Raw genomic sequence first — 27,859 nt, 5'->3', positions numbered from 1 at the left:
TATTAAACAATTTTATTACACAACTATTTTTTAAGTACTAGCAAAGCCAATTGTTGCTTCCTTTCTTTAACATCTGCCAAACTGCCGCAGAGATCTGTGCTAAATAATTCAGCTACCGGTAGCTATTTTTATTTTTGTGCAGGCACTTAATTCCAGGGTCCTTTTTAAAAGGCTACAGGGAAAGGTCATGCAAGGAGTTTTTACACTACAGAACAATACATGAAATAGAGAAGTGTTATACAATATGTACTAAAAAAAATCAATAAAGACCAAACACCAAGTGTGGCATGTAATAAAATAAGTTGAATAATATACTCAACATATGAATCATAATGTCAGAAATATATCCCACACTTTCACAGAGATCTACAATATATGACTGTTATACAAAACTGAGAGTTACTAATATTACCAAAACTAATAAATTTCCTTACATTTCTATAACACATTTTTTTTTTTGACTTTGAATTAAACTAGTTTCTAATTCCGGATTACTAAATAGAGAATGTTTAACCTTTATGTCATACAACTAATAATCTTTAGTGAGAGATAGTACTGTAAATGTTATTAAATACCACTAAAGTCACAGTGTCTTAATTATGTTGAAAAAAATAAAACAGTCAAATTTTCACAGCTACAAAGTTTTAATGATTTTCAGACGCTTCTATGCTAGAACAGGGTCCATAGCACCAAGAGCCAAATGATTTCCAAAACTTTTCCCAAACTTTCTTGCATTTTTTCAGGACATTTTGACCCTTAATTCAGGCCAACATGATAGAAGGGCGAGCACAGGGATAGCAATCACTGCAGACACTCAGAATTGGGGTAGAAACACTTTATAAAAAAAAACTCTATGCAGAGAAAACAGGCCTTTCTAAAATGAATTACCGGTAATAACTATGAAGAAATTTAAAAACTTTTCAAAGATTTTTTTATTTTGTCTGTAATTTAAAAACTGTCCAGATCTCAAAAATTCCAAAGACTTTCAAAGGATTTTCCCAACGCTATGGACCCTGTAGAACCAAGCAAGTATATTTGTTAAGAGATATAAAAAAACTGGTATTTCAGCAGTGTCACACTTCAAGCCTCCAAAAACACAATAAATAAATTGTTTACAAAATATACAAAGAAGTATGCAATAACGATACAAATATGACACTAGCTGGTGGTACAATGGCAAAAACAAAACAAAACATTTATTTGCCATAAATAAAACACAATAAGATAATTTCTGTCACAAAATGTAAATGTTACAAATGTCAGAATGTCAAAATACTCATTAGAGAAACTTCCCAAGTGTGAGTCAATGACCGCGACTTCTTTTTCAGAACAGTATCCAAAACCTCTTGTAACTGTAGGACTGATGGGATACTAAAACAAGGTTCTGGGTCACAACCACTAGGCTCTGCCTCCGAGGGGTTGATCCAAATATTACAGCTCAAGCCAGAATTCAACCCACCTTGAATATCTGTTTTCAGATTATCGCCAATCATGATGCACTGTTTGGGATTAACGGAGAACATTTTGAAAGCCACTTCATATATAGATGGGTGTGGCTTTGCATGCGGGTGATCGCCACTGATTATGATACCATCAAAGTAATCTTCAGCCTTACACATCAAAACTTTTTCTCTCTGAACTTTTGAATCACCGTTTGTCATCAACACAAGCCAATGATTCTTCCTCAACTCTACAAGCAAGGTTTTGACTTCTTCCGTGAAGTATATCCCCTGTAGTCGAGTAGTTTTCCACAGTTCATACACTTCCTTAGCAAGCTGACTGGACACAGGTGAACCGTTTTCAATAGCTTCTTTCCATAGCTTGATTCTCCATTCGTCAACCGGTAATTTTTGTTCTGGGTCAATTTCTGCATTAGTTAACTTTTTCTTGTAATCACATACAATTTTGTCAACATTTCTTTCCGGGTGCTTTTCTCGTAAATAGGTCTTAACCTAAAAATAAGAAAGACAGACAATGTAAGAGGATGACCATTATAATAAATGACAGGATTGGAAAAACAATCCTGCAGATCACAATAACAGAAGAATAAATTCAGAATGGCTAGGAAAAAATTATATCACACAGTGAAATAAAAAATTACACCAAATATATGAAAAAAAAAATTGTGCAAAAATAAGTAAAGGAAAAAAATAATTTGCATATTTTTTCTACCATTGCCCTTTTTTAGAGTTCCTAACAATCCACCCCTAAGTCTATGTAACACTGAGCTATAATTTAGCTATTCTGACGTTCAGATGTGGGGTTCAGTGACTACTGAGCATGGCAGTATGTTCTACCTGTAACCAGTTCCGGCATCGACCATATAAGGCGGCGTTAAAACATGACGCAGATCGGTATTGGCCAGCTGCCTGTCAACTTGACAGATACATTTTTAGGGGCCCAAGCCCGAAGGGCGAGGCCCCTATTCTTATTGTCCGGTTTTTTCTTCTTTCTTTCTTCTTTCCGCCGTAACTTTTTTCGTCAAGCCGTTTGAGAAAACCGCTGAACGGAATGGTCTGATAATGCTCTATACTGATAGTTCCTAATGTGAACTGGTGCAACATGCTTTCAGAATTTAGATTGGTCAATTAGTTTGGCAGCCATATTGGATTGAAATAAAACCGGAAGTGGCTGTTTGACCACTTTCTGAGGGTCTAGGCGTCTAGATTTTGTTATGGTATATAGTACAACTCATGTGTAATAGATATCAGCAATAAAAACTTTAGCGGTCATGTGACTTTTCCCGCCATTTTGTTTTTCCTAAAAACGGCAAAAAACACTTGAAAATCTTCTTCTTCAGAACCACCTAGCAGAATGCTCTCATATGTTGTATTTAGCTTCTATGTATGAATCCCATTTACGTTTGAAAAAATTATTACGATTGGTCACGTGGTTTGGCCACCATTTTGGATTTCTTCTAAACAGGAAGTAGTTTTTTACTCTGGCAACACTTGAGGGATTATTTTCAATTTTGCTTCATGGCATCTGTATATCAAACCCTTTCAGAAACCTAAAAAAGATTTCAGATCAGTCACATGGTTTGGCCGCCATCTTGGATTTTAAGCAAAATTGACCAAAAGTTTGGGCATTTGTTTCTCAGAGGTGATTCAACCAATCTAATAGATGTTTTTATATTTACCATGCCTGGCCTTAGCTCCATATGAGAAAAATAATATTATTTTGATCAGTCACATGGTTTGGCCGCCATCTTGGATTTTATGAAAACAAATCTTGTGCAATTACATGTGTTGTATTGGTCAGATTTGGCTAAAATTGTATATGTGCATTCTACTCTTGAGATGCATTCTTTTAACCGAATGGCACTTGGCTGGGTTTTGTCGCTGGGCGCCTGAGGGGTGGGGGCTTCTAACCTCATTAATATGCATAACTGATATATCTCAAGCACTGTTGGAGTTAGGAAGATGAAACCTGTGTTATTATGACAACATTAAAGAATTGATTTCATTAAAATAACAGATTACCATATATGGTCATGTGAACTCATTAATATGCATAACCATTATATCTCAAACACTGTTGTAGTAAGGAAGATGATTCCTGTGTTATCATGACAACAGTGAACAAGAGATTTGATTAAAATAACAGATGACCATATATGGTCATGTGAACTCATTAATATGCATAACCATTATATCTTAAACACTGTTGCAGTTAGGAAGATGAATTCTGTGTTATTATGACAACAGTGAACAAGAGATTTGATTAAAATAACCGATGACCATATATGGTCATGTGAACTCATTAATATGCAAAGCAGTCATATCTAAAACACTGTCGCAGAGCAGGACATGTAACTAGTGTCATTATGAAGACATTGAATGAAAGATGTAACTGACATTAGAAATGGCTATATATGATTATGTAATCTCATTATTGTGCATAAGAACATGGCTCATTGTATATCCTGAAAACCATATTTTGATAACCAAAATAGGTAAATACATGGTACCAAGTTCATTTCGACCTCATGTTACTGATAATTCAAGCTACCTGATTGTCTAACATGTGACCTCATTAATTATGAAACAGAATCTTGTCAGCTTGGGCCCCGGTGACGCCGCTTGCGGCTTTAATATTATTTAGTCTTGTTCTCCTTTGTTCTTTGCCAAATATAATGCTCAAAATCATCTTTTTACATATTTTGACGGCACTTTCAAATTTCAGGCCAATACACGTTAAGTTCACGCATATAACAAAAATATACAACTAAATTTGGTTTTTCAATAAAATACGGCCATTGTAAATTAGTCATTACCCAACGACACCATAAACACATTGCTCGAATACTGGATAAGGGTTCTAGAAAAGACATCTTTGGTTCTAGCGTATTGCTCTCTTTCAACACACAACAGTTCATGATTACATTTGCATTGAAAATTAGGTGGAAACAAGACGAGAGTTTATTAAATACGTTTGCCACGTGTTTAAATAGTCAATGTGTGACATGTGCACCGTCGAAATTTCATAATTTAACGTTTAATTTGTTCAAAGGAGGAGATCACAAACACTTGAACTCTGAATATCCAATCAATACCATTCTGATTCATATTATTTTTCACCGATTTGTCATCGCTACTCGAGTCAAAAAAATTAGTAGCGATGAAAACCCAGGAAGATTAATAACAAATAGCTCAATATACTGACTGAGTGATCGAATTATTTTGATTTTCAGCCCCTACGATTGGCTGAATTTGCCGGCGTGAAATGTCAGTTGGTGTCTGCCATATGCCAAACACAAAGAACCGAAAAACGACAACACGTACTCACCCGTTCGCAAGCTATTTTATCAGCTTGTTTCGTATCCACGAGAGTGTTGTCCAGATCAAAAATCAACACTTTCTTAGACGAATTACCGGCATCGGTCGTAGACATATTTCAATCTGATCGAGAAATTTTCCCAACTGTCTTTGCGTTTCCTGTTTCCCCAGCTATATAGCCGCGTGGACTTTGGCATTTATTTGAAGGGGTGTTTAAAATATTGTAATCATAGTAACGTTAATTGTCTGCTCAGTTTTATACCTTATTCAACAGTATTATGATTATATACTACTTTAACGCATATTTATACTTTAATATTGTTTTTAAAATAATTAAACAATTAGGTACCTTAATTGTTGTATAGTTGCAACCCCCCTGTTATGTATCTGTGATGATCAGCCGAGTTATGACGTTCTTCCGATCGCGCCATATTCAAGCAAAATAGAGTCTTTGGGAGAAGTCATTTCGTGTTACTTATTGTAGAGATATTTATACGAAACCAAGAAAATTACCTTTTGCCCGTCTTTTAGTAGGTAAGTATCGTACTTATTACCACTGGCATCAATTTGCTTCAGTCTTCAGACACAAAAATGAAGATGATTTTGTTGCCGCTACCTCGGTTTTATTTGATTTGTTGGGTTTGGCTACACAGTGTTCTGCTTTATCAGTGGGCTAAGACTCTTAGTAAGAGTATGTGTAGTCTCGCCGTAAGAACTACTGATGTTTATCATAATATTTGTTGAGACTGAGGCCACGAAGAAGAAAAAAAAAAGAATTGGAATCATAGTTGACAACAGTAACTAATTTAAGATAATACAGATTGAAAAGATAATAATAAAAAATAACACGATTGTGATATTGTCCAAACGTACCTCCAAATAATTATAAGTGACTTAAAAAAGGGTACATGCATGTCTTTTTTGTACACTGGAAAAATGAAGTATATGATCATGACAATAGAAGAAAAGGTAACGAAAAAAATCAACGAAGAACTTACCTTCTTTTAAAAAAAAATATCAGTTCAGAGGATTATTTGACAAACAATAAAATATTAAACTCCAGGAAATAATTAGTAAGTAATTAGTAAGTTTCGTCTAAGTAACTATTCACTGAGAATTGAAACTGGGTGCCATACTCAATTGCCAGCAAATGAAAGGGTACCGTATGTCTTCTCTGTAACACAAATCAGATCGAAGATGAACAACATTTTGTGATCGATGTCTTGCCCTGTCTATGTTGAATACACTTGAGCTATCTTCACAGAAACTCTGTTCTTTCTTGAATTTGGCGATATTATTTTCCTGTAAAGAATGTTGACATGTGAATATTAACTTAGTGTAGTTTAGTAGTGGTATAGTTAAGTGTTGAGACGTACGACTAGGATTGAAGATCTAGTCTAATACTGTCTGCAGTCCTCACGACGACAATGATTATAGGGTGACGCCAACCCAAAATGGATACAATAGAAAAGTTTGCCATAGCTCCCCATGAGGAAAAAACCCAAAACGAAGAGGAAAAATTAAGTGCAGATGGGTCCTTGATGATTTAAATAATACCTCTGTAGAAAACTCCAGTAAAACTGCGTATACTGGATGTGGGATAGATGTATGTGTTCAAACAATGCACTAGCTGTGAACCGGATGTTACTCCCATCACAACGTAATCAGTAATGAGACAAAATACACTCCGTTAGAAAAAGGGCACCCTCACATGCGATTTTGTTTTTTTGTAACCTTCAAAATTTTTGGATTTTCTACCATTTTCATTTTTAATTGTTACGTTTTCTGTGTATGTGTATTTGCTTTGTCATGTCACTTTTCACGTTTTTGTGTTTGTGTATTGTATTGTAATCCATTCCAATGGATGTTAAGTGATTAAATAAATACAATTTTCATCCTAATTCACATTTGTGACTCATTTGCTTTGGTAAGCCTTACAATCTTGAAAAGGGTGATTTCTATGATTGTGTGCAAGGAATTGAAATCATCAATTTCAAGGTAAGAACCATAGAAACAATGTCTTTATGTTTTCTTTGAATGAAAAGTAATATGCTTGGCTCCAAGGAAAGTGTGCCAATGGGACGTCACATGGCAGTGCAATCATGAAATGATTATTTGAGTTGGATATGAAGTTACTAGAGTGCCAATTTTCTGCAAAAATACCAACAAAAAAGAGTAAGAGAATTAGTATTTTTAACTACTTGTGTGATTTTTAATTTGAGAGGGGTCTGCTCTGACCTAGCATAAAAGACGATGCCGTGTTGTAATTATTAATTGAGCAGATAATTTCCAATCATTACCATTGCTGTATAAATCACACTGCTGCTGGAGAAGTTTATTGGCTCCCCACACTTGAAATATCTTTCCTTCTACCTCCAGATATTTCATTTTCTGCTGTTTTTGTAATTTTTTCTCATGATTCCAATTTTCTTTGGATTGTAATGTATGTGAACTTTTTGTAAAGCAGTGAAACAAGGAGATAAAATGTTAGCTTTCTTTCTATGTTAATGTTTAAGCATGAGTGCCAACCCTCCAAATCATTGTTATTTTTTTCACTCTGTAAGTAACAATTCCATGTGGGGGAGGCATCACAGATAAACAAATCCATTGATGATCAATGTAATCGAATACCTGTGAGAGAGATTATGTTTATTAATTAATTAAAATAGAATTGGCTTTACCACGGCACATGCTATGTACCAAGTTTGAATGAAAACTGACAAAGCATGTCCAAAATACATTTTCAAAAAACAAGATGGCTGCCAGTCAGCCATTTTGAATCAAAGCGCTAAACCACTCCATGTGCATATGTCCCACATAAAGTACCAGGCACATGCAAAGAATGAACGTACTCCGGATGGACGCACAGACGCATGGAGACCGAATTATAAGTCCCAGTTTGTTTAATCATAAACAATTCAATTATTCATTGTACTACCGGTAGTTGGATTTATCTCTAGGCTTCTCAAACATGTCAATGATTAGTTATTCTTATGGGTAAGGAAGTGTAAGCACCTGTTATTATAGCTTATATGTGGCATCCTTTTTCATGTCCCACTTGAATATTCCAGTATACTGTCTGCCTCCAATGATAATCTCGCCTGTCAATAATTCTTTGATTGCTCTCATGACAGCCTTATAGTCAGGTTTGCTTTTGCCAGACATAACTTCAAAACATAATGAAATCTACTAAAGATAACAAGTGTACATATATGTATAAACATGCGCGTCAGTCGATAGTCCAGCTGTACTGTCTTCGTGCATACTTTGAGGTATTCTTGTAATAACCTTATTATTATACGGTACATCTTTTTCTTCCAAGGCAATCTGATTAAAATCTGATGTAGTGTACGGGCTTTAATTATTTTGGCTATAAACTTATTTTAATTTTATCACTTTTGTTATTAATACATTTTTATTAGTCCCCGTTTGGACGTAGTCCGAAAACGGGGACTTATGTTTTGCCCTGTGTGCGTGCGTCCGTGATCACCTGTATCTCGAACATGCATGGACCGATTAAATTCAAACTTTACTCATACATCACACATTATATGGGACATATGCACATGCATTTTTTTCATGATCCGATTAACGATAGCCGAATAGCGGCCATTTTAAGGCCAAAAATGCATCAAAATCACAGATTTTCACCATTCCGGACCCGGATCTCAGTTATGCATGGACGGATTTTGTTCAAATTTGGTACATACATTAAACATAACAGGACCTTGATGCACATCATTTTTGACTCCCATGTGCGAAGCACAAAAGGGAGTCTTTGCAGTTACCCTGTCTGTATGTATGTATGTATGTATATATGTAAGTATGTCACTTTTTTTGTTCCACCGTTATCTCAAGAACCGCTAATCAAATTTTGGTGAAACTTGGTACATAGATGCTCTGGGATAATGCGCAGAGCTGATTAGGTTTTGGTAAAAATCTATGAATATTAATTACCTAATTTGCATGATAATTAGCTGATTTTTAGCTGTTCCAAGACTGTTCCACTGATATCTGAAGAACCACTCATTGGATTTTGATGAAACTTGGCACATAGATGCTCTGAACTAGTGCGCAGATTTGATTAGTTTTGGGTAAAAATCTATGAATATTAATTACCTAATTTGAATGATAATTAACTGATTTCAAGCTGTTCCATGACTGGTCCACTGATATTTGAAGAACCACGCAATGGATTTTGATGAAACTTGGCACATGGATGTTCTGAACCCAATATGCAGGTTTGATTAGTTTTGGGTAAAAATCTATGAATATTAATTACCTAATTTGCATTATAATTAACTGATTTTAAGTTGTTCTATGACTGTTCCACTGATTTTTGAAGAACCACTCATTGGATTTTAATGAAACTTGGCACATGGATGCTCTGATCTAATGCGCAGATTTGATTAGTTTTGGGTAAAAATCTGTTAATATTATTAATTACCTAATTTACATAATGATTAATCAATTTTCAGCTTTTCCATTGATATCTCAAGTACTAATCATAACATTTCAATAAAACTTGGTACATAGATGTCATATGACACTGCACAGACCTGATAGTTTTTAGGGTAATATCAGTACATATTAATTACCTAATTTGCATAATTAATTAATTTTCAGGTTTTGATATTTTGAGTAATAATGATCACGTTTCAATGAAACTTGGTACATAGTTACTTGAGGACTGTGCAGAGACATAATTAGTTTTGGGTAAATATTTGTGCATATTAATCACCTTATTAGCATAATTAGTTAATTTTCAGCTTTTCACCTGATATCTCAAGTACTAATCATCACATTTCAATGAGACTTGCGACATAGATATTCTAGGACTATGCAGAGACCTGATTAATTTTGGGATAAATAATTGTGCCTATTAATTACCTAATTTGCATAATTAGTTAATTTTTTGCTGTTCTATGGCTGTTGCACTGATGTCTAAAAACCACTCATTGGATTTCAACGACACTTTTCAAGAGTACCTGTCACATTTCAATGAACCTAGGACTATACACCATATTAGTTTTTGGTAAATATTTATGCTTCTTAATCACCTTATTAACATAATTAATTAATACTGTATATCTCAAGTATTGATCATCACATTTGAATAAAACTTGGTACATAAATGGTCTAGGACAATAGACAGCCTGATTAATTTTGGGTTAAAATCTGTTCATATTAATTCTCTAATTAGCATAATAATTAATATTTTTTTGGTTCTAATCACATTTCAATGAAACTTGGTACATTGTGCAGACCTTAATAGTTTTACACTTAAATCTGTTCGTTACCTTATTTGCATAATTAATTTTCTGCATTTCCATCAACATCTCAAGTTCAAGTAATTTTGAATTAATTTTTAATGTGTCTCCAAAACTCTCAGCACACGGGAGTTCTTTCTAAGCTTTCTTTGATTTTTTTGGATCGGGTTTGAAATGGCCGACTGGCGGCCATTTTGTTTTAAAGAATTCATTTCTGGATCCATATCTGAGACATGCTTGGATTGATCGAGTTCAAACTTCACACACACAAGGTACATCATGTCACAAATATGTATGTGCATTTGTTTCATGATCTCATTAACGATAGCCAAATGGCGGCCGCTTTAAGGCCGAAAATGCATTGAAATCGCACATTTTCACCATTTCGGACCCGGATCTCAGTTATGCATGGACGGATTTCGTTCAAATTTGGTACATACATTAAACATAATAGGACCTTGATGCACGTCATTTTTTTTGGGGGATCGGGTTTGAAATGGCCGACTGGCGGCCATTTTGTTTTAAAGAATTCAGTTCTGGATCCGTATCCAAGACATGTCTGGATTGATCAAGTTCAAACTTCTCACACACATGGTACATTATGTCACAAATAGATATGTGCATTTGTTTCATGATCCGCTTAACAATAGCTGAATGATGGCCATTTTAAGGCCGAAAATGCATCAAAATCACGTATTTTCACAATTCCGGAACCAGATCTCAGTCATGCATGGATGGATTTTGTTCAGATTTAGTACAATGTGTTGTACATATACAGGTGCATTTCGGTCATGATATGAACGGAACGGGGACGTGTCATTGACAATGACTTGTTTTACTTTGATTTTCATTTTGTGATTTTTTTTTTATTCCGCCCTACATACATCTGATCCGACGCCTATGTAAGTCCCGTTCAAATCTCGCGTAAGTAACAGCCAATCACAGCCCCCCTTTTATACAGGCTGTCGGTTGCTTACTTTTCAGTGTAGCGATACTCTACGGGCAATCTTTCTGTACATTATATTTTTCCCACTTGAATAAACCATTAAAGGGGAACTAAATAGAGCCTATTTTGGTGTTTGTATTTATCAAGTTATGTATATTGATTATAAATTTGAAAAAAAAAATAAAAAAAAATGATTTTCTTCAGAGTTATGATGATTTAAATATGAGAAACCATAAACCTGAGAAGGACTTCCGTTTGCGCCATCTTGCCATAAAAAAACGCCCTCATGAGGTATAAACAGGTAAGGTAACAAAGCATGATGACGAAATAGTATCTGATTAAATATAAGCAACTTAGGGAGCCATAGCTGGCTGGACTGGTGAATTGACTTCTAGTCTAGGTTGTTTTCGACTTTTACGTTAATGTTATTTACAAGCATATCAACATACAAACATTATGGATGTGCGATTGATCGAGACAGGCATTTTGTTCTGTTTTTTGTCTACCTGTTTAATAAATGCTGTTTCCAGTACTGCACTGTGCGGCGTGCAAATTATTCAAAGTATGGATGCTGGAGTATGCAATCTTGAGTTCGTAGGGTGGTGGTGGAAATATTTTCGTCCATGTATTCACGGGGCTGCACTGGCAAATCATGGGACAAGTGTCACAGGAACACCAAGCAGATTGTTCACAGATTTCCGTGTAATTTGAAATAAAACTTTCATCCAAACAAGGGGCATCGTCGACGATATACTCTCATCACTCACACTGGACTAATCTGAATCGTCACAGTATACCGTACTTCCCTGATCATAAGCCGGGAGGCATGAACACGTAAAGGAAAAGTAAGGGATGAGCTTGTACTCGAGGACCAACTCAGAAAAAATGATTTTGTTTTGGGGTTAAACACTGTAACCATCTTGCAAACAACGAAAAATTATCCAAAAAAAATATTCGTTCACCACGCCCGGCTCGAGAAAATAATACTTATTTTTGAAAAAAAGTGCGTCATTGATTTGAACGATACTTACAATGAAGAAACAAACATGTTCATAAAAAGCACACACATTTTATTACAATACGATTTACATACCGTCTGAATTACGGTGAAATAATGGGTAGGGTCTGTGAGGAAACAGTGGACGAAGACATTTATCATTATCTTCGTTTTGGTATGTTTTCGATCGTACGCGAACTCTCGACGCAAAACAATTTTCCACCATGAGGTTTTTCAGCACGATTTGACCTAGAACAACTTCCTTTGACATAACAGGTCATGTCAAAATGATGTGTCGTAATGATGAAATTTTCCGATTATTGACGATGATTTTTTAGCGCAATGCGGAGGTGAATTACCGCAATGTTAAAAGGCGATCTGTAGCAATGATTGCAACGAAAAAACGATGATTTTTTCCCTAAAAACTGGCGATTCGCAATTTCCGAAATATAAACAACGGTTAATAGTAACCGTGGGTAAACTGAGTGTGGAGGAAGAATTTAAACACCTTTCTCGGTCGCCAACATGTCTCATCGTTCAAACCCTAGGCCTTTCATGATAGTCTCAAAGTAAACCATGCCCAATAACCAGGTACACGCCTTGACGATCACATTTTTGGCTTTTCGAAGGCTACTACTCGAAGAAATATGGATTACTCCAGAATTGCAACATCGATGTTCATCCTGAGTAAATGACAGAATAGAAACGATGCGAATCACGTTGTGTACGTTCGCCATGCACTCTGAACTTGAAATTAATGCGAGTTTTCTCATAAAACTAAAAGCATGAACCAAACTAACATGCCAATCACGATTATTATGAAATGATACACACCTTTTACACGCGTATTTTAAAGAATATCGTCAACGCCCAGTAAAAACACTCTGGGCTTATAATCGTGAATGCCCTCAACTCGATAAATACCAAGTAAAAACATAGGGATGGGCTTCATACTCGGGAGGGGCTTACGATCGGGGAAGTACGGTACTTTAACGCAATTGGGCTTTCATTCTCAGAATACTGTGGTTCAAACGCATAAGGCTCTAACCCAAGTTTTAAAAAGCACATTGTGCATGTAAAAGTTGAGTTTATACTAATAGTACACAATGCTTGGCAGCATGAACGGCTATGTACAATGGCGTATACGAATGCGATCAGATACTAAAACGTCATAGCTTTGAAAAGTACCCGGATGTTAAATATTTTCGTTCGTTAATTATTCCCCTCCATGAATGGCCTCCATGGCAAGCACTTCAAATGCCTATCCAAGCTACAGTTATATTTAAAACAAAATTAAACCACTGCAATATTATTTCGAATACAGTTTAGAATATACACAACTATAAATTAAGGCCGCATTTAGGTTCGCTTTAATAGAAAATTGCTAGTATATTTTTATTTACAGAAGAAATTCCACAGCAGTTTACAATTGTTGTCATTACATTGAATATTTTTTTCACTTCCAACAAATGTGTTCACTTCCTGATACATCTTCGCCAGCCAAGGTTCGTTTATTCAGTCATCGCTTCAATTTTACATCAAACACTGAGCATAATTATCTAGAATGGAAGCAAAAACATAAGTAAATCGTAATGATTAGAACACTGTAAACAGCTATAGTAAACAATGCAAACTGATTTTAAATTGTATAACGGTCACCGGCCCACGGCATCGACGCAGAAAATTGGAGCAATAAAATATTTCTTGATCAATTCATATGTGTTCCAAATAAATTTTTTCCAAATCAGCTCAATTACTTTAATAAAGAGTTATTGTATAATGTACAAAATGTTGATACATTTTGATGAATATTTACAGCTACGGCTTCAATACCGTAGACGATTTTGTCCCGATTGTCAACAAAACATCACCGGTCTCCAGGGCAAGCGATTGGAAAAAGACACCAGTGTTCGGTTGAACCGGTGGAAACAAAATCGTTACTCCCAGAATAACTACGCAAAATAACGATCTAACCTCGAACCATTCGATCCACAATATCAACATAAAAAAATGACTTTCGTTGCATTTGACAATCATAAACTTACCGAAAAGCCGTGTTTTTCTCGGTCGCTAACGTCTGTATAATCCGCCATTTTATTTGAGTGTGTTTGCCACCCGACTCTGCCCGGTGACGTCATAATGTGCGTTATAGAAGGAGGTCTGTGATTCGTTGACTAAAGTCGTCGACAGTGGGTCTCGTTGAAATCTCATTACATAGGCATCGGGTCAGATGTATGTAGGGCGGAATTAAAAAAAAAATCACAAAATCAAAGTAAAATAATAAAATAAAAAGGCAGTAATAACAAAAGTAATAAAAAATAAAATTAAAATAAGTTTATAGCCAAAATAATTAAAGCCTGTACACTACATCAGATTTTAATCAGATTGCTTCCAAGGATACACTATGGGAATGCGAAATCCAAAATGTTTAGAACAGAATCAGCGAACTTGTGTGGATTCGGTCAAACTCTGGTGGCAGCCATGTTTGTTACGCGCGTAATCATTCCATATTTGGAATTTGCATTTCCTAATATGGTAGGATGAAAATACAGGATAAGGGTTCTAGAAAAGACATCTTTGGTTCTAGCGTATTGCTCTCTTTTTTCCCGTTGACCTGTCAATCTATCGCAGCATTTCTTTACTCTGCCAAATAGATATTAGGGCACGTACCTCTTCGTCAAATTGGAAATTGCTTGAAGTTACGAACTATGTTGTCTCCACCATAATTGGAATGAGAGGTTACTTCAAGTTGAAGAAGACGATTGAGGGTGTGATTTGGGCCCCGATAGTTGGGCCCTGCGTATACACAGTCAGGCCATGTCGGGGCTCAACCCTATCTGAGTTCAACGCCGAGGGTTTATTGGAGCTGAACTTGGCTCGCGCCGAATGTGTATACATGGCCATTTTTGCTGGCTCGAACCGTAGGGTCCTGATAAAATGCTGTCGTGTGAACGTACCATATGCTGTAGTCAAGTTTTATTTTATAAAATGATTTCATAAAGAAAAGCTGGCAAACTGATTGCAAATTACCTGTGAAATGAAGCCAATGGAGTCCTGCAATTACCGTAAAATCTGTATTAGAAGCCGCATCTTTAATAGAAGTCGCACCCATTCTTTTTGAATGTTTGAGAACCCAAAAATTCATCATTTCTCATATGTGTAGATGCTCTAATAGAAGCTGCATCCCCTCTGTTGCATTGTACCATTTTAATAGAAGCCGCGGTTTCTAATACAGATTTTACAGTACATACAAGTCATAGATGTGTTTGGAGTAGACTGTAATGCACTCGGTGCTTGTTATCAAGATTAAAAAGCAAATCCTCTCTACCATCATAATACAGTTTGCATGAGCAATTACCTACAGTTAGCCTGTAAAAGACTGAAGAAACTGTTGAAATTGTTAAAGAGCTATAAGCTGTATTCTTAGAATTTTCAACTATAAGTTATATGTAAGCCATGTGGAAGTTCCATATTTCTTTATATCTATTGTTAACTCTGGCTGATGTCAATGAAATACACAATAGCATCACCTGCATACCAATTGTGCTGTACTGCATCACTGCCATCCCTTTATTACCATGTACACCTGAAGTAAATTGACCATCATCTGGAATTGCCGGTATATGTACTATTGGTAAAGAAACCTATCAAGTAGATATTTCAAAGAAAACAAAGCAATGAAATATTTGAAAACAAAAGTAGGTCAACCAAAAAAATAAATTTATAACATTCATTATAACAATATTGACCTCTCCTGTTAATTGCATATATACTTCTGTTTGAATTTTTCAGAAAGCACAGGCGGTATTGGTTGATTTGACACGTATGTGAGGTTACTTGTTGCATTTGGTACTGTCATCACTTGTACACTATTGGCAAATCCTGGCTCTGATCATTTGCCCATGCATAATATTTCTCAACATGCTTACAGCTTTATTTCCCATATCGACAGGTGTGCACATTGCTTTAGTGTTCTACTTCAGAAGCTGTCCCAACACATGAATATCCTTCCCGATAGACACAGCAGTTAAAATGCATCACTCAACTGTTCAACATTTACAAGGTCATCTTCTACTGGTTCAAGTGGGTCATTTGTAAGCAGTGAAAATATAATATTAACTGCTCTTGTATGAATACAATAGCTGGATTCTTTCCGAATTCACTAGTGGGATTTACCGATACTGTAGTCCCAAATCTATCCTTGTTACAGGCTCCAACTCTACAACTACATGTTAAAAGAAAGCTAATTTGAGTATTGACTATCCTGCAACAGAAAAAAAGAGTTGTTAAATTGTTGATGTTTTTGTGTTTGAATGAGCCCTCTGCTGGCAAGGTTATGCTCACAGTCTTCTGGGATCAGAACGGAGTAGTGATGACAGATTTCCTGGCAAAGGGTACCACAATTACAGGAGCTTATTACAGCTGTTTTAATGTTATGTAGATTTTGGGTCGTCTTTTGAGAACTTTAGTGATGCCCATTCATGATTAGGGTCAAGTTGGTGTATAACAGACTTTCTCTGAGTTTATGAAGGAAATCTGATGTCAAATGGTGAGATTTAGCTATGATGGTCGAACTTTGTTTTGTGTGCTGCTAACTGCATCATAGATGTCAGCACAATTGGAGTGGGCAATGTAATGTTTCTACAGTTGTAGTAGGATCATTTATTTGATCTGGCTGATGCCTCGTTGAAAGTACTGATGGTTGCTGTGAATTCCCTGGTTGCTGTCTAGTCTGAGGGAGATTTTGAAACTTTCTGTGAGTAATAAGTCGATGTTATTTGATAGGAACAATCTGCAAGGAGTAGTGTGACAAACGGTTCTTGTCGTGTGTATATGAACTTGTGAAAACGAAAGCTAAGTGAAAGTTGAACTTTTAATTGAAGTACAAACTCTTGAACTTGTTTATACTTGTTGATGTGTCAATTTTTACTGTTATTTTATTAATTCTTTCTTGTATAAAATATGGTGTTTTATACTGAACATGTGTGTTGCTTGTATTTTGTTGAATTCACAAGCTAGATTACAAATTAAAAGGGTTGTTTGTTATTTGTTGCGGATCCAAAGTGTATTATTTTTGTGAATTGGTTATCTTGTAACAATACTATACATATAGGTACTACAGGTAGACCTCTGACAGATTTGTTCATTTTCTAATGATATCTTCATTTTTTTAATTGAAATGTGCATTGCTAATAGCGGGCTATCTCAGCCGAGAGGCTGCTTATTCGTCCCCATTCGAACGAAGTCCGAAAACGGGGACTTGTAATTCGGTCTCCATGCGTCTGTGCGTCCATCCGGAGTACATTCATTCTTTGCATGTGCCTGGTACTTTATGTGGGACGTATGCACATGGAGTGGTTTAGCGATTTGATTCAAAATGGCCGACTGGCAGCCATCTTGTTTTTTGAAAATGTATTTTGGACATGCTTTGTCAGTTTTCATTCAAACTTGGTACATAGATGATAAATGTTAGTATACATGTCCATCACGATTTATTTCACAATTGGATCAAAGATGGTGGACTGGCAGCCATCTTGTTTTTTGAAAATGTCGTATTTTGGACATGCTTTGTCAGTTTTTATTCAAATTTAGTACATAGATCATACATGTTATGATACATGTCCCCAACCATCCGCGAGTTCCTGAGTCTGTCCGTCTGTCAGTCCGTCCGTCCGTCCGTGTGTCAGTCTGTCCAGAGTTGTATTTCAGAATCCTGTGGACTGATTCTGTTCATTCTTTGCATGTGCCTAGTACCTTATTTGGGACATATGCACATGCAGTGGTTTAGCGATTTGATTCAAAATGGCCGACTGGCAGCCATCTTGTTTTTGAAAATATTTTATTTTGGACATGCTTTGTCAGTTGTCATTCAAACTTGGTACAGATTATACATGTTAGGATACATGTCCATGACGATTTATTTCGCAATTGGATCAAAGATGGTCGACTGGCAGGCATCTTGTTTTTTTTTATGTGGTATCTTAGACGTGCTCTGTCAGTTTTCATTCAAATTTGGCACATACATGTACTTTATATATGTTAGGATGCATGTCCATGACAATGGCCGATTGACAGTCATCTGACTTTTTGGTCTTACTACTATATTTCCACAATTTATGTACCATTTTTATTCGTATTTGGCACATACATCATACATATCGGTGTGTTTCATAATCAGATCAAAGATGGCCGAATAACAGCTGTTTTTATTTTTGGCCATATTACTACTACACGGAACATGTGTTTTGATGTAAATAAACAATCTGTTGTACATGTGTATACGCCACTTAGAATTCAAGTTTCAAGGACACGCTCGCGACAACCCCTCCGCTTTAATATGACGAACACAAAGAGAACTTTCAAAAATTCAATGGGGACTGTGTCATTTTCAATGACTTGTTTTACTTTATTTTATTTGAATTTACTATTTACTTACTGACAGTTTTTGTAATCGTGAAAGCCCACAAAATAAGATGTACGTAATAAAATAATTACAAAATAATAACAATATATATATAATAAATATATTTGTGGGATGAATAACATTGAGACGAATCAAATGTCCAGCCTGTTTAAATCTGTGGCATATGGTGCCCATTCATTATTTTATTGCATAATGCATTAATGAACTTGAGATTCGGGCAAAGTGTCAAATTCCAAAAGTTGAAAAAAATGATTTTCTAAGACACCAATATTTGGCCGTTATATTTATTACAACAAAACAAATATTTACAATTCAAAGCAAATTTACAAATTTCATTTTTGGGTTGAAAACTTTGCGTTCTATGTATCATAATTCACTGTCATTGAATTTTTATTTTCAGTCACTTCTTATAAGTCTATTGTTGTGATGGCAATCAAATAAACGAATGGCCACCAGATACACCCCAGGGGCATTAATTTCAAAAATCTAAACATTAGAGACTTGCACATGTTAAATTTTCTGACTGTCTAAAAACTTAAGTTTCTAAGTTGCTAATGTCCAAACAATTTAAGGTAGCAGGATAGTTTTTTTGCATGAAAAATGTAAACACCTATAATCGGAATAAATTTTACAAGAAACCATACAATCTATATATGTTTAGAAAGCTCTTGACTTGTATTTCCCTACTATTAATATTTTGTGAACATTGTGTTTGTTTTAGCGTCGCGTGATTCTGAAAATCAGCGGGGCTGATAATTTAACTAACGTGAATAAAATTTTAATTGTCATCTCTACAGTCATTCATGCGATCAAAAACTTTACACTGTTTTGAAGCAAAGGTCATGAAGTTTAAATCCGTATTTCTATTTTTTGCATTAAGTTTTTTTTTCTTTCCGAAAATCACAAATTTCAAGCACGTTTTTTGGTGTTAAAGTTAGAGTATACCGTTGGTTTGCGTGAGGTTTGTGAAAAAACGCAATAGAATTTTGCAAATATGCAAATACGGATATGAAGCCAACATATCCAAGAGTAAGAAAAGTTAAACGGCGACATCGTAGCGCTATTCACTGAAACGCCATTTAAAATTAGGTCAACGGTAATTGCCAAAAACCGAACACCGAGAAATCGGCACTTTTATGATTTCAAACTTCAATCAACGTTAACTCCGGTTTTAGGAGCAAAATTTACATGGGCTAATTGTAAATGAAATGCTTTGAAAGTTGTTTTCGGGAAAAATCATGAACCGACATTTATATCTGTGAAAAACTTTGTTTTTTGGCCGTTTTCTTTCACGCTATGGAGTTTTTTGACAGTCTGTGCTGATAACGAACGGTGACGTCATTCATTAAAGCTTGGATTAAGCAAAGTGGGCGGTTCTGTTTGCGAGTAACAAACAATAAAAACACTACACTTGGCAGTTGAAGTGTTTGCACGCTACTATTTCGTTGCCGTGCATTTTGTTCGCATGAGCACATTAGATAAAACAACCAAGTATTTATCAGACAGATTTATTACATGTAACATAATTTACGAATTTAGAAAAACCTAAGCATGCAAGTATGCCTACTTGGTGAAAACTCCTCTGAAAAATGGATTATATAAACCAGGTCCAAGCATATTCTTATCATTGATCAACCTTTACATGTAGTTTGTGGCCTGTTACCAGAATTTTCATGCAATGCATAGCCACCACAGATGACCGTATTTTATTGTTTGCAACCATATTTTGTAAAAGGGAGCCCCCTGTCAATGTAACTGCATTACTTCTGGACTAGGAAAGTAACCCCGTGGTCAGACACCTTTCAATGACAAAGCCAAGAAAAAATATTACAGAAATTTATTGTAAGTTTTTATTCTGATAACATATAATTACATTGAAGTGGTACATTCATGTACTTTTTTGTTTATTCAAAATTTGTTGTTCAAAAGCGATTGTTTTGTCTTTGCTGTACTTCCTGTCTAGAAAGGCAGCAGTGCACACATCTTATCAGCTGTGTGTAAACTACAAACAGATACCTTATCAGTTGTTTGTAAATAGCAAATAAAGAAAGTGGCCCAACTTAAAACTATTTACCCTCAGTTCAGTTATGTTTGTAAACCATGCATATTAATGAGATGCACTAGTTTGGTGTACACTGGATAAACAAAAACTTGGCCATTTGTTTGCACACAAGAAAAAAATCAGTTTACTTGTACAAGATATTTTTTTTTCAATAAAATAAAAACACCAATGTATGTAGCATGCCTTAGGGAGCTATTCGTGTGATTTTCAAAAAAAAATGTGAAAAGTGCACAAAAAACTATTCTGCTACCTTAAGATGTTTTAAGATCTATGTAATAATGATGTTACAGGAACCATTGGGAATAAAACACACTGGGATTAAACAGTAGTAAAATAAAGTGTTCATTTAATGACAATTTTCTAATTTCTTCTTTTGTAGTACATATAAATGGGTGATTGTGCTGAAAAATAGAGCTAAAGTATTGTAATCTAAACAACATCATCACTACCAAGCAGCATTCCCATTGCTATGGCTATGGCAATGCAAGTGGAACAACAACAAGGCACACAAGAAGAAGACTTTGGTCCTATTCCAATACACAAATTAGAGGTATTTATTTATAGACAACCAATCATCATTTATTTGGGCTGAATGTAGTTCCCACCTATTTTATGTAATTTGCACTGGAAGAAAAGCCAAATTTCCAGCAATAATAAGGCACAAAATTTGTCTTCATGACCAACAATGATAAATTTGCACTGTTAATAAAGAAGAACAGTGATATAGCGATTTCTTATTAATTTCTTATTAATTTCAGTCACATGGTATCAGTGCAAATGATGTGAAAAAATTGGAGGATGCTGGATACCACACGGTAGAAGCAATAGCATATGCACCAAAGAAAGAATTGATTGGTATACGAGGTATAAGTGATGCAAAAGCTGACAAAATATTGGTAAGTTCTTTTTTTGATTCACGTACAGTATTTGCTCTGTTTGGAGGCACACATAAAGAAAAATTGCATCTAAGGTGTAGTATGCTGAGTCGTTTGAACTTGGACACACACACACGTACATGCCTTGCCCAAATGTCAGCCATTCCAGACCAAACTTCAGTTCAGTATGGACTTATTTCATTTAAACCTAATACGAACATTTGACATTATCGATCCCTACCGTAAAATTCGTAATTGTAGCCGCGGCTTAAATTAAAAAGTGAAACTCCTCCTTTCCAGTTAAATTACTAAAAGTTGGGGTGCGGCTTCTATTGCAAACATTTGGCCGAATCGAAAATAACACGGCGCTGGGATATGCAAATTAGACATGTCAGGGGTTAATGAGATGCACGCAACACTTATGGCGCACTGCGATGGGGCACTGCGGGGCAAAAAAATAACACACACATTCGAATGAACACAAACATACATCATATTCACAGTATTTGTAAACGGTAAACTCTTTTGGGAGGGTGTGGTGGCCCTGAAAAGGGCCGTTGGTTTTGTGTATGGACGTTTCCACATGATGTCACGGCAATGGGTTTTCATTTTAAAAACCAAGAAAATCTTTGTCGTCGTCACTGAAAAATATATCGGCAATCTCTTCACCAAGCCATTCGTCTGTCTCAAGATCTTCATAAACCAGGTTATCTTCAGTGCCATCAAGAGCGTTAGATATACCAGTCTTTTTGAAAAAGTTTGACAGTTTGAGACGTAGACATCTTGACCTCAATGACGTGACAATTTTTTTTAGCACACAGGCTCGCCCTGGACTTTTTATTCTATGGAAAGTTGTATCAAAGTAATAAATTTCGAAAAGTAAATTAAACCCTCACGAGATTCATTGATGTAGTTTTTCTCCTGAACTTCAACTTTTATTTTTCTGTTTGTGAGATCGTCGAGTCGGCGTTTTCCCTTGAATATAATTAGGGGGCGGGTTTTTTTGCCTTCCGCTGTGACTGTGAGAACGGCGATGAAGCCTTTTTTTTTCGGAACTTGTTGTTTTTATATGGATGGTTCGGTCGAAGCTTTTGTCCAATGGAGGTACGCACGCGAGTCGACAGCGCGTGACGTTTCTTGAATGAATGAAGCCATTCATCTGAAACTTTGAATGTGCCGTTGGTAGTGATACGTCTTGCCTGCATTTGAAGCTGACAACCAGAGATAGCATTGCCATTTTTTCTATGTCTATCAAATCACTGCATATGGTTTTCATCCAGACTGGTGTTTTTCACCTTATGGCCGGCACCTGGTAATCGTTTGGCACAACGCTTACTGGAGTACAGTTGATCTTTTGCCCGAATCCACTGGCGAACTTGTTTCTCGTTGATCCCAAAATGATCAGCAGTTTTTCGGTTGTTTTTGGACTCAAGTGCCATAGATACAACTTTCAATTTGAAAGCAGCATCGTAAGAAGAACGGCGATTGGACATAGTTGTGGAAATAAATAAATAATGATATAGCGTTTGCGAAAAAAGTTGCGTGAAGCGAATAATGTAGAGCAGTATGGAAACTAAACTCGAGAATGATTTAGCTGTGTATTGGGGGGGTTTATATTAGCTGACTTTATTGTATTGAAAAAATGTTTCACCCAATTATGGACAGGAATTTTTTGAACCGATTATCACTCAATCTTGTGTCTCACTCGTACGAAACATCACACGTCGTACAATAGTGTAAGTATATTGATGTCTGTCACCCATTCATTCTTGTGTTTTAGTCTTTAACGAGGTATGTACGACCTAGAAATAGTGCCGTATGCGAGTACCAAGTTGCGAGTCGCAGGTAGCAAAATATGCCATATGCTAGTGGTAAAAACGGCATATGCGAATGGTAAAATGTATCGTTTGCTAGTAGCAAAGAAGCCCTATGCGAGGGGTAATACAAAGGCTTGTAACGTTTGCTTATAATATAACAACGTACGTTCAATTGTGTTTTATCACAGTAAAATCAAATATTTACCATGGTTATGAAATGATATGTACATGGTTGGTTAAGATTGGCATGATGCTGTTAAGGTTTTTACTTTAGGGGTGATTCATATGCTACATTTTGTGTTCATTCTATATTCTGTATTCACCATTGGCTGCAAATTGTCTTTATTGTTTTTGATTTGTTTTATTTTTTTTAGAAAAGTTTTTGACTCCCATGTGCGAAGCACAAAATGGGAGTCTTTGCAGTTAGTGTGTCTGTATGTGTGTGTGTGTGTGTGTGTATGTGTGTATGTGTGTGTGTGTGTATGTGTGTCCGACTGTTCCACTGCTATCTCAAGAACCATACATCGGTTTTTGATGAAACTTGGTGCATAGATGCTCTGGGCCAATGCGCAGATTTGATTAGGTTTTGGTAAAAATCCATGCTCGTTAATTACCTAATTTGCATGATAATTAGCTAATTTTTAGCTGTTCTATGACTGTTCCACTGATATCTAAAGAACCACTCATTGGATTTTGATGAAACTTGGTACATAGATGCTCTGAACATATGCGCAGATTTGATTAATTTTTGGTAAAAATCCGTGCATATTAATTACCTAATTTGCATGATAATTAGCTATTTTTTAGTGGTTCCATGACTGTTCCACTGATATCTAAACAACCACTCATTGGATTTTGATGAAACTTGGTACATAGATGCTCTGAACTCATGCTAGGTTTTGATTAGTTTTTGGTAATAATCCGTGGATACTAATTACCTAATTTGCATAATGATTAGTCAATTTTCGGTTTTTCCACTGATATCTCAAGTACTAATCATCACATTTCAATGAAACTTGGTACATAGATGTCATACGACACTGCACAGACCTGATAGTTTTTATGGTAATATCAGTACATATTAATTACCTAATTTGCATAATTAATTAATTTTCAGCATTTGATATAAGTAGTTAGCATTACATTTCAATGAAACTTGGTACTTACATACTCAAGGACTATGCAGAGATTGATTGTTTTCGATAAATATTTGTGCATATTAATCACCTAATTTGCATAATTAGTTAATTTTCAGCTTTTCCACGGGTATCTCAAGTACTAATCATCGCATTTCAATGAAACTTGGTACATAGATCCTTTAGGACTATGCAGAGACCTGATTAGTTTTAGGGTAAATAATTGTGCATATTAATTACCTAATTTGCATAATTAATTTTCAGCTTTTCTACTGATATCTAAAGTACTAATCATCACATTTCAATGAATCTAGAATTATGCAGACCCAATTAGTTTCCGGTAAATATTTGTGCATATTAATCACCTAATTTGCATAATTAACCAACTTTCACACTGATATCTCAGGTACTATACATCACATATCAATGAATGTACATGGATGCTGTAGGACAATAGACAGACCTGAATAATTGTGGGTTAAAATCTGTACATATTAATTACCTAATTTGCATAATTAACCAATTTTAAGCTTTCACACTGATATCTAAAGTACCGTAAAAACTCCAAAATTTCGACCGGTTTTAAATAATTGGTGTTAGATATGTGACGTGTTTTTAGAGTCAAAATTAAGGTGCATTTTCGGACGGTCGAATTTTTCAGAATAGAAATCAGCAAATGAAAAATGGGGATGATAGACAGTGTGCTTCATTAGTTTTTAAAAAATGCAATGTCCGTCAATTGACGTAAACTTCCTCATGTTTCACGGTAAAAGCAAAGGTCGTGGCCGAGTTGTAACTCAAAATCTAAACAAAGTCATCAATCAGTGAGTATTATGACAAGCAAAACAAAACATCAAGACGCGGAGAAGAGGTCAGCACAAAACTAATAGGTCAAAAGACAAAGCTGTCTCGCACTACCTAGAAAAACTTGCGAATGTTCGAAGTACAGGTACCCATTGGACAAAAGATGCATGGAAGTTTAGCAAACTATCTCCCCGACCCAGTGCAATGTATCCGGTTAGAATCAAAGCTCACGTGTCCGTTATTTGAGGGACCAAATTCTGCCGTAAATTCGCCCTTGGATTAAAAAATAAAATGGGATTTAAGAAAATAAAATGGGACTTTTAAGGTGTATTTTGGCGTCATTTTTCGGACATTTCAATCAATCCTGCCGGCTAAAATAGAGTCTAAGTTTTACCGTAGTCATTGACGTTTGTCTATTCAAGAGTACACGTGTATGATTTTTATCGTGACTAGCGTGAGCGGGTAAGCTTCCTTTCGAGAATGAGCTGTTATCACTGTGAACAATGTTAAATTATTCTTCAGATGACCAGTTTATTTTTTAAAAACAACTAATTTTTTTATTTAAAAAAATCATGCCGTTTTCGCATCAAAATCCAAGCCAAAATATCGTACTACAACATCAATCTATTTAAATAAGCTATGGTAATTTGAACACGTTGGCATCATCCAGCTTTTTGATTGGTTAATTAGCGATTTGACCTATTTGACCTAAGAGAACATGGCGGATATCCTACAGCATCAAACGTTTATACGAGACCGGAATCATTCGCTTACGATGAAACTAAGTTGACTTTTATTTGTATTTCATAACCATTCAACAAATTTATTTTGTGTACATTATTATAATCACTACTGAGTACAGTAATAATCAACAATTCAGAAACGCAGCATGCCGAGATTTTTGTGTTCGTTTTTATTTGAAACTTCGTTTATTTAGAATATATTTTCGTTACCAATAAAATAAAAATCTCTCAGTCAATCAGAAACCCAGATTCATGCCTTCGAGGAAGGTCCCGTTTGAACGCTCACATCGTTTTTTTTTCGTTTGGGGGAAAACTAAAACTGGTCGCAATTTTCGAATAAGAATGAGTCGGCAATTTTTAGTGGAGTCGAAAATTTGGAGGTAAATAAAACACCGAAACCCGGCAAATAAATAGGCGTTCGAATTTTTAGAGGGGTCGAAATTTTGGAGTTTTTACGGTAATAATTATTCCATTTCAATGAAACTTAGTACAAAGATGCTCTAGGACAATGTACAAACCTAATTAGTTTGGGGTAAAAATCTGTTCATATTAATTCCCTAATAAGCATAATAATTCATAATTTTTTGGTTTTTTGGTTCTAATCACATTTCAATTAAACTTGGAGACATAGATTTTCTGTTACATTGCGCAGACCTCATTAGTTTTACACTCAAATCTGGTCATATTAATTTTCTGATTTGCATAATTAGTTTTCAGCTAAGTAATTTCAAATTATATTTAATGTGTCTCCAATACTCTCAGCACATGGGAGTTCTTTCTAAGCTTTCTTTGATTATTTTTTGTTTTCTTTTTTAGATTGTAGTTTTTTTAAATTTCTTTCTGTAAGACCCTTTTTATCCTTTCCTAGGGATTTTATGCGTCTAATAAAAAAAATATAAAAAATATTTAAAAATAATGGTAGCAAATAAGTGTCAACGCGATCTAGCCTAGGTGTCAATGGGCGCACGCTGCCCTGTACTCAACATTACAGTCGACTAGTGTACGCGGATTACATTGTGAAGGTCGCAAATAAAAGCAGCTTTAACTACTATTTCCAGTGCTTTTTGTTTATTATTCATTTAAGTGTTTATATCAAAAAGTTCGTTCAGTCGTTTGCATAGAATCGATGTTTGCTCTTCACGAAATTGCCCAGGAAACGTGAAAGCACAATAATTTAATAAACGGCCATGACCAGCCAGCACACTCCGCATAACATCTGAAAATTGTTTTTTCTTTCGGTAAAATTAGTATGAACCCGTGGTCAGCGATTAAAGAAACATAGAATAATAATTGTAGTTAGTAAAAACGGGTGCATGTTCACCAAAGGGTAACAGAATTCTTGTGTCACGCGCCGCCGTTTAAATGAAGACAATGGCAGGTTTCAAAAGTAGTCACACCTCGGAGAGGTGTTAAATTTGCCACAACCCAAGTGTTAACTGGCACACAATTCCATAATACATAGTATATAATAAAGAAATAAAGTGCATGTTGAGTGATACAGTAAGTCCGCATGTTTACTAGACGACCCTCACACATGGAATGTATTTACACGCAACCTGGATCAAATTTGAATTGAAACAAATTGAAACAAAGAAGCGTCTGCCGTTGCTTGGTCATATTAAAGGGTTTCTCGGGGATCAAAGTTGCAAATTTGGGCTTGATGCAAAGTACTAAAGTCTGGGTGCGGCTTCTAATAGAGTTGCGGCTACAATTACGAATTTTACAGTAATGCATATCATTTAGTTTTTTTGTGGATAGGATTCAATATTGCTGACAGGCGTTGATTTTATTTTAACTAATGTGGTTTTGGAGCTTTATCTCTGACATTCACTGACAAACAAGTTCAAACTATATATATATCATACATTATGTTGCACAGATGCATGTTTATTTGCTAGTAGTCCTCAACTAGACACAGTCAGGGGACTTATGGATTGGGTTCTGTCCATCTCATTTTCTCACAATTTCATGCACCTATCTTCCCCAAATTACCAAACATTATGGTAC

At 35.6% G+C, this 27,859-nt stretch overlaps 2 protein-coding genes and 1 long non-coding RNA gene across 3 annotated transcripts in view; 1 reads left to right on the top strand and 2 right to left on the bottom strand.

The window, feature by feature from the left end:
• Positions 1–1,169: 1,169 nt before the first annotated feature.
• LOC100368795 (N-acylneuraminate-9-phosphatase-like) lies at positions 1,170–4,918 on the bottom strand. Its single transcript, XM_085491876.1, has 2 exons — positions 4,789–4,918; positions 1,170–1,952 (listed from the first exon to the last, which is right to left on the bottom strand). The coding sequence occupies exons 1-2, from the start codon at positions 4,891–4,893 to the stop codon at positions 1,260–1,262; spliced, it is 798 nt and encodes a 265-aa protein (XP_085348002.1). The 5' UTR covers positions 4,894–4,918; the 3' UTR covers positions 1,170–1,259.
• Positions 4,919–5,163: 245 nt separating this feature from the next.
• Positions 5,164–27,859, top strand: part of LOC100368640 (DNA repair protein RAD51 homolog 1) — a 40,723-nt gene continuing 18,027 nt past the window's right edge. Inside the window, exons 1-3 of the mRNA XM_085491871.1 lie at positions 5,164–5,312; positions 20,857–21,027; positions 21,236–21,373. Of these exons, the coding sequence (XP_085347997.1) occupies positions 20,947–21,027; positions 21,236–21,373 (219 nt within the window). The 5' untranslated portion in view covers positions 5,164–5,312; positions 20,857–20,946. The remainder of the gene's footprint in view (positions 5,313–20,856; positions 21,028–21,235; positions 21,374–27,859) is intronic.
• Positions 13,414–14,216, bottom strand: LOC144357809 (uncharacterized). The gene is made up of 2 exons (XR_013421726.2): positions 14,037–14,216; positions 13,414–13,550 (listed from the first exon to the last, which is right to left on the bottom strand). It is a non-coding gene; the product is annotated as an uncharacterized LOC144357809 (long non-coding RNA).

This window comes from Saccoglossus kowalevskii, chromosome 2 (genome assembly GCF_978046115.1).
Source record: "Saccoglossus kowalevskii chromosome 2, keSacKowa6.1, whole genome shotgun sequence".
In the NCBI taxonomy this organism is placed as follows: Eukaryota; Metazoa; Hemichordata; class Enteropneusta; family Harrimaniidae; genus Saccoglossus; species Saccoglossus kowalevskii.
This window is presented reverse-complemented; position numbering and strand designations above follow the sequence as displayed.